General features: G+C 39.9%; 2 protein-coding genes across 4 annotated transcripts in view; one reads left to right on the forward strand and one right to left on the reverse strand.

The window, feature by feature from the left end:
* Positions 1-2964, forward strand: part of slc25a18 (solute carrier family 25 member 18) — a 10423-nt gene extending 7459 nt beyond the window's left edge. For all 3 annotated transcript variants that reach the window (XM_085411608.1, XM_085411611.1, XM_085411609.1), the window contains exons 8-10: positions 305-477; positions 856-931; positions 1045-2964. In XM_085411608.1, the coding sequence (XP_085267734.1) occupies positions 305-477; positions 856-931; positions 1045-1186 (391 nt within the window). In that variant the 3' untranslated portion in view covers positions 1187-2964. The remainder of the gene's footprint in view (positions 1-304; positions 478-855; positions 932-1044) is intronic.
* A 5-nt stretch (positions 2965-2969) lies between these two features.
* Positions 2970-8223, reverse strand: atp6v1e1a (ATPase H+ transporting V1 subunit E1a). The gene is made up of 9 exons (XM_085411612.1): positions 8070-8223; positions 7564-7629; positions 7376-7485; positions 6845-6911; positions 6430-6519; positions 6265-6333; positions 6061-6155; positions 4714-4801; positions 2970-3411 (listed from the first exon to the last, which is right to left on the reverse strand). Exons 1-9 carry the CDS (start codon positions 8100-8102, stop codon positions 3349-3351), a joined length of 681 nt encoding a protein of 226 aa, XP_085267738.1. The 5' UTR covers positions 8103-8223; the 3' UTR covers positions 2970-3348.
* Positions 8224-8284: the final 61 nt, after the last annotated feature.

Here is an 8284-nt window from a genome sequence, read left to right on the forward strand (position 1 = left end):
AGGAAAAGACTTCTATTGCATTTTTTCATATATATCCATTACCCTATGCTTCATGTTGAAGGCTGCCATACACAAATGTTTAAAAGACACAGTCTCTTCCTTTTAAAGTGTTCAAATGAACTGCTTTTAGTTTTTAGATTTTGCATAACTCGTACTGCGGTTGTTGTCTGTGACATCTCTGCTAATCAACACTAATCAATAGATTCCTGCAGCTATGTCTGTCTGCTATGCTGCAGTTTAACAGGTTCATGTGTCTCCCGTGACCCAGTCATATTTTTTCCCCACTTATCCTCTTATCTTTCAGGGATGTCCCCTTCTCTATGATCTACTTCCCCCTGTTTGCCAACCTTAATGCCCTGGGCCGGGAAAGTGCAAGTGGGCAGGCTGATGTGCAGGCCCGGGCGCCGTTCTGGCAGTCCTTTGTGGCAGGCTGCTCCGCTGGCTCAGTGGCAGCTGTGGCAGTTACACCGCTGGATGGTGAGTGGAAGTCAGATACGAGTATATACCTTCTTCATGTTGCAATACTTCACTCCAATATAATATTTATCTTATTAGACAAGACTATTTTACTTACATTATAATTATTTATGTTAATGCAAGTGTGCAACAGATTCACATAATAAAGTTTATAAGAAATCAAATACAACCTTGTTAATTTTAACACATTCAGAGTTTGGCTGCCTCATTTGTTCTGGTATCAGCACCGGCTTATAAATGCCAAATTTTAGCCAATTATCTATGCTGTAAACTCAGCATCAGATCTGTATGTCTATCACTCTATCTATAAAATGTCATGTTAGTCTAATTAGTTAAATACTTCTACTAAACTTAAGTTTCTTCCAAACACCCAAACAGTAATAAAGACCCGTCTGCAGACCTTGCAGAAAGGTGCCGGGGAGGATACATACAGAGGAATTCTTGACTGCACAACGTAAGCTTATAATGCCACATCTGCTTCCACAATAGAGTTTTTATAAGCGTAACCAGCCCAGTAACACTGCCTTTCTTGTATTTCTTGCCTTTTCCTCTCTGATCCCTTCGCAGGCGCATCATGAGGCGAGAGGGTCCATCAGCATTCCTGAAGGGTGCGACCTGTCGTGCTTTAGTCATTGCTCCTCTTTTTGGCATTGCCCAGGGTGTCTACTTTCTTGGGGTAGGGGAGACAGTACTAGGGTTGTTGGGATAGCAATGCTAAGTACCAGTGGCAGCAGTCATGTTGTTTCTGTGCAGATAATATGCTGCTTTTGTTACTCAGTGAGCAGAGAAAACAGAGACAGAGGAGAAATACAGCCACAATCCACTAACCAAAGGAAGAGCAATAGTCAGAATATGCATGAAAGAAGCTTCATTTACTAATATGTGGACTACCAGGTTCACACTAATGTTTCTCTAGGTTTTCACTTGCCGTAAGCAGGATTCTGTAGGTTAAGCAAGGTCCTTTGTATGTGTATGATTAATGTGAGGATTGTGTCCCAAGCTGGCCTGGTTATCCCAGGGTAGTTCCTGCCAATATGCCTGGGCTTAGTCCTTTCACCTGAGAGAGATCTGTTCTTTTCTGGGACAATTGGTGCATGTTGTTTGAGCCTGCTAACTCAAATGCCAGCCAATCCAACAGTTTCTTTGGCCTGTGCATCAACTTTTTAAGAATGTCTCCTTTCAAGCTTCATCTAAAAACCCTTTACAGACATGGAATATACAACATCGCTGGCCTCACTCTTTTTTTTTAAAGAGAGTGCATTACCATATGGTTTTATAGTCATGTTTCTCATGGGTTCACATACTCACAGAGATGGCAGAGAAATCCTGTAGTACATCACAGTACATACAAATGGATGAAGGGGAAATGAGTACATAATTTCTGTATTATCTTAAAGGAAGTCTAATTACACTTTTGAATATTCTCACCATTTGTTTTGACATAAAGCAGGGCCCCTTGCACACACACTTGGCGACGGAGATTTTTCATTGATTGGAGAAAATTTAAACAAAATAAATCAATTAAAAAAACAGTTTTAAAGGGCATTGTCCAGTGAACTAAGGAACTCACAAACTCTTAATGTGACAGCATGTATTTGCAGTTGTGCTTTATTGAAATTAATATAAAAATGCAATAAATCCCACAACTTTTCAGGAATAACCCACTAGGATGCTTAATCAGGCATCATGTGGTCAGACTGATGAAAAGCAGCACCTGTCTTAACAGGGTCTTAATGATATATGATGTCAGAGTCTAAACTGCCAATCACTCAGACATCAATGTTTTTCTCTTAAAACGGGGCTCCATATCCTTCTTCCTACTGTTAAGTATCCCTTGTACTCGAGTAATCTTGGAATCTTTCACTGGACTTAAAGGTGCTGCCTGCCAGTGTCTCTGAGGTCATTACTTAATCTGATGGTAATGCTTTAATCGCTGCATTAGCATACAATATACACTAACAGACTGCTCACTTCCTGCTCGACAGCAACCGCAAAACCACGATTCCACAGGCTTAACGTCCTCTTCTCCGCAGCTTGCAACGGTTTAAATAAAACCTTGCTGTCGCCTTGGATTCCTTTTACCGCTTAGTTAGTTATACATAAGACGCTTCAGTGTACGCACAATAACTAAAGAAAATGCAATTAAGGCCTTATGACAGCTGGTTGTTTCGAAAGCATAAAAACTTTAAGTCTTAAATAAGTGGAACTGGTTGTGTTGAAATATTGTTTTGGTACTCGAGTCCAATTTTAGCAAAAGACAGCTGTAATCGTTAGACCCATGGAGGGAGTATGGCAACTTGTCTGGCCAACAGTTTGCCATTACTGAATCCCACTGGATGCCACTAAAAGGTTTTGTTTTTTACATTTTTAATGCAAGACACATTTTGATGTGGATACTCTATATAGGTTCCTACATTTTCCTCATTGTAGAGTGAACATAGCCTGAGTAAAGTGTATGTTTACAAGCTGTAAATAAAGATATCTCATACATGTTCCTTTCTCATGTCACTTTAATTGATACCTTGGTATATTATTACCTTGAGAACAATGCTAAGCAACTCTGTGTACGCACGCACATGCCTGTATCTTTGGTTTAAATATGCAGCTTGCTCAGTTTACTCAAACTGAAACGACTGAAGACAAACATCTGTAATGTCATTAGAACATTGAGTCCTTTTAAGAGAAGATGAATAGAGGACATTTCAAAGTAAGAGCACTTGCTGAATTGTTATTTAGTCCATTAGTATTTAGAACTATATAAACACTCCCTTTGGATCTCAGTAACGGCAGATGGTTGGAGACTCTTGGGTTTTATGGTGATGCTCTGTCATCACCATAAACGTTCCACCTGTGCCCTCTTCATGTCCACAGTTAATCCAAGAACTTGCGATTGGGGTTGGCACCAAACAGATTCATTCTGACTTCAGGCATCATCTGTCAAGAGTAGAATCAAGATAGTAAGGATATAAATCACAACCATGTTTTTTTGGCCACAGCATTCAAACATTGTTACAATTGTTACAGTTCAGTATTTGATATTCCTTTCCAGCTGTAAGAACACAAAGTTTGTCATTTGATTTTTTTGCCACTGTCTAAAAATGTTAAATCTCGTTTCTGGCATATATACTCATTTTGAATTCAATCAATTTTTCCTATTTCAATCCCTGATATGTTGCTCTTCTACCAAAAAGGCTTTAAATGACCTGCAAATAAATGCACTCTGTCATTGTTTGCATTTTAAACAGCATCCCAAGTTTCTAAGTAACTATGTAATTTCTTAAAAACATCATTGCACATTCATTCATTGCACTCTTTGTTTATATTTTACACAGGATGCCAGATTTCTAAGTATCCATGTAGTTTCCTAAAAACATCCAATGACAGAGTGGAATAATATGCACTCTGTCATTGCTTACATTTTACACAGCATCCCAAATTTCTATGTAACTATGTCATTTCTGTGGCTCCTGTTCTGATCAAGGCCAACAAGTGCGAGTGCACATCCCGTTTATCTTTAAGCTTTTTCCACCTGGATGTGTAAGATCATTTGTACTGAATCTCTGTGAAAAGACAAAGGACTGCTCTAGCCCACCCACGTCTCATTCCACAGCCCACTTTGATCTTAAGTGGGTCAGACCAGTGAAATTCTCCTTTCTGTGATTTTAAAGAAGTTTAACTACATATATTGAGATATTTTAGGGACTAAATAAAGGTTAGGGGAGGTCAGCTTTTAAAACTCCAAAGCCATGGGCTGATTCCGGCTCTCCGGGTCTTACATTTGATGCTTCTGGTCTAGACCATTTGGGCCTTTAGAGAATCTTAAAATTATTTTTCTAATACCTATACATTAATAATACAATTGTTGCAGAAAATACTCAAAAGACCTTACTCCTGAACAAAGCTGAATAATTTACGAACATAAATCAGCAGTGACTGTAATTACTACACATTTGATTTCACAGCTTTACTCTAAAAAAAATGAACCAGTTTTTGCGTTATTGACACGATGGCAACATTGAATACTCAAAGCAAGTTTAAATATAGTAAATCCGTTGTTAGCATGACAGTATAGTCTTAATGATTAAATTGATTTTTCTCTGTCAGCTCTCCACCCTTCAGCGAATTAGATCCACTGGAAAGCAAGTTAGGCTCTGCTGCCCTCCACAGGCAAACAGCAGCTACTGCAGTGAGCAGCAGAAGATTTGGATGTGAGGTATATCATCGAAGTTACTTTACCTGTTGTGCAATGAGTTCTAGCCTGCTCTCCAACGTGTTGGAAACCTTGATCTTCCCATTCTCATTATACACCTCGATTCCTCCACAGCTGTTAAGATAAAATGAAATGTCTAGTTTAAGTCTTGATGCATGCTCAATCATCCAGGTAAGTAAATCCCAAAAGGTTGATTCTGTTCTGTTCATCACAGCCTATTGCTCATTCAGTGGTGCGAGTTTCAGTCATTGTGCAAATGTCCTGTTTATAAGGTTGGGGAAACCTGCAGTCAGCTGAGACTGAAGAAGTCACCTGGATGAGTGACGAAACGTTTCTCCCACTGAAAACGTCCAGATGAACAGAATCAACCTTTTGGGATGTCTAGTGTAAGGTTCAAAGTTCAAACCAAGCATCAGAATGTGGTGTGGTTGTGGTGCCAGGCATGCTGGACTGAGCATTTCACAAATGTCTGATCTACTGATCAGAAATTGAGTAGTATGTGGATCTTTCCACATAACCATCTGTAGGGTTTATAGATCCAATGAGCAGCAGTTCTCTGGGTGATAGTATGTTGCTGATGCCAGAGGTAGGACGAGAACTGATTTGAGGTGATAGGAAGGCAACAGTAACTCAAATAACCACTAGTTAACAAAAAGAGCACCTCCAAACACACAACATGTCAAACCTTGAAGCAGATGGTCTACACACCAGGGCCCCTCCTGTCAGCTAAGAACAGTAAACTGAGGCTATAATTTGAGTGGGCTCACAAAATTAGATAACAGAGGTTTGTGAAATGTTGCCTGGTTTGATAGGGTCACAGTGCGGTAAAAACAACATGAAAGCATGGCCACGCATCAGTGCTTCAGGCTGCTGGTGGTGCAACGGTGTGGAGGACATTTTCTATAAATGAGCCACAGTATACGCCTGAGCATCTTTGCTGAGCATGTCCATGCCTTTATGACCACAGTAACTGCTGCTCGCAGCAGGACATTGTGCGATGTCACAAAGCTCATATCCTCTAAGAATGTGTCCACGGTACTCAAATGGCTCCGACAGTCACTAGATTATAATCCACTGAAATACGGTTAAACGGGAAGTTTGCATCATATGATCTGCAACAACTATGTGACGACATCATGTCAACGTGGACCAAAAAGTCTGAGGAATGTTCCAACACCTTGTGGAGACTACTCCACAAAGACAAAGTTGTTCCAACCCCCAAAGTCAAACTAAAGCTGAGCAGTGACTACAGTGTGTTTGTCATATTTGATTAAAAATGCAAAAATTCCTGCATCTCAATCTTGACAATACAAAATAGATAATCTGTAACAATCACATGACCTCCTTCTTTCTGAAGAACTGAATCATCTTACATCTGAGCTGGAAGAAAACGTTCCTTGTCGATTTTGACAGTTATATTACTCTTCACCGCCTCTTTGTAGATCGGGATGTTCTTATTGACTGCAGCCTGTTTGGTAATAAAGAGAGAAAACAACTCTATGTTTTATTGTGCATTCGACAAAAGAGGCAGATGGCCTGTTCCTTCTTTTCTAAATAACTAGTCAGAACAGCTTCACCTGAACAAATTCAACATCCTGCGGTCGGCAGCGAATGGTAACCTTGGGCTCCAGCAGTCGGTAGAATCCCTGAAACATTAAAAAAAGCTCACTTTTTAAATATAGAAAACTGAATAATATATTAACAGTTGGTTTGCAATCATAGATCACAATGGTAGATTATACCTGAAGCACTAGGCCCTCCAACAGACTGGAGTACTTAGCAGGGTCCTTAGCAATCTCTGCAAGTCTCCGACGGGCCTCGTTTAACAGATCCTGTGACAAAAACAGGCAACTGGATACATTAGAAATTGATATATGACTCATGAATTATGGTACGCAAAATCATATTTATCTTGCATCTGAGCAGTTTTTACAAATATTTAACTGGAACGTGTCTTTTTCACTGTACTGGAGTAGTGAAGGTCAAGTAGAGGACACAACATTTACACATTATTTCCATGTGTAAATATGTGCACAACAATTTAGTGCAAGAATGAAAGCTAATCATGGAAACAAATTCAAATTCATCATTAAAGTTATGATGAATTTGAATAGAGGAGGTTTCCAGTGGACACAGAAATGAGCATTCATCGCTCACCGTGATCATGTCGTCTCGGGCCTTCAGCACCTTCAGCCTGGCTTGGTTCATCATGTTGGATCTCTGGCTGTGGGGGGCGTTGATTATACCGATTAATTCCTTTTATCAGAGATATTCTTCAAGCAAAATTTCTGCCTGAACCAAATATGATTTTATTTTGAACTTTTTAGAGTTGTCATTTTCTCTTCTTCAGAGTTGTTGGCCCAGAATTGATTAAATCTGTTTATGCTGCTTCCTCGTTGGTTAGTTCAATGGATGCCTAACAAGCTATCAGAAGATCAGTCACTGCCTCAGAAAGACAGCGTTTACTCATGAGATGTGAGATTGCAGAGTGTCAGATCTGTAAGTGTTTGAAGTGTGGGATAAACAGCGACAAAAAGCATCTTACAGAAACAGTCAAACCGATGGGACAGCGGAGCTAAAAACAAGAACGTAAGGCGTGCTGTGGTGTACCATTTCCAAAGGCTAACTAAATTTTCTTTTGATGAATGCATTCCTATTTGTGCAGTTTGAGTGACCACTCTTTCTCACATCTTCTTATGCTGCTCAATTTGCTTTTCCTTCTTCTCATAGTACTCCATGATTTTCAGCCGCTGAGTCTGCACCAGACGACCTTTCTCAATGTTGAACTCTTCCTCCGCCTGTGTAAGAGAAGATTCATTAAATCAGTGGTCACTATGACAAAACACAAGACTGACAGGCAGAAGAGCTTCCGTTACCTTTGCATCAATTTCCTCAACTTTCTCATTGGCCTCTTGCTCAATGAAGGCCATCATGTGCTTAATCTGCCATAAGAAACACAAAAAGCAGCTGGTTCAAGTTTAGATCTCTGACAATGTGCGTCCTTTATGTGTCTGTCTGTTTTTTTCTGAATGATACAAAAACATGCGCACACACTTTTACAGTTTTACTAAAACTGATAGTTTAGCATTAGAAAGTGACCAAATTTCATTATTTACTCCAATGAGACCAACTTGACTTGCATTAATGGCAATGTTAGCATTTAGGCATTAACTTTAACTTTGCACCCGTCATAATGTAAACTGCCACCGACAACCAGAACTAAATGAATTGCGGCGTTGCCTTAAATGTTAAACATAGTGCGAAATAATGATTAACAGCGGGACAGTGCTGCAGTCCACGTATCGGCCCGTTAACTGAGATTATGTATGTTTACCGTAACGTCAGTGGGATTGACGTGCTTTAACTTGTCCATAAAGTTTACCTGTTTCTGTACGTCAGCGTCGGTGAGCGCCATGGCTTTTCTCAGTTATGTTTATTGTCTCTTTGGAGTCTGTCAAACTAACTGTCTCCGTCACTTTTACCGTCCACTGAAGCACAAACAGTTTGGGGTGAACACACGGTTTGGCTTTCGTGGTCGAGCTGACCACTGGAGGTAAAATAGAACTTCCGGTCTGCACTTTCAAAATAACATTTCGC

The sequence above is a fragment of the Rhamphochromis longiceps genome, linkage group LG7 (genome assembly GCF_057381845.1).
Source record: "Rhamphochromis longiceps isolate RC_006_pf linkage group LG7, R_longiceps_female_GT1.1, whole genome shotgun sequence".
NCBI lineage: Eukaryota > Metazoa > Chordata > Actinopteri > Cichliformes > Cichlidae > Rhamphochromis > Rhamphochromis longiceps.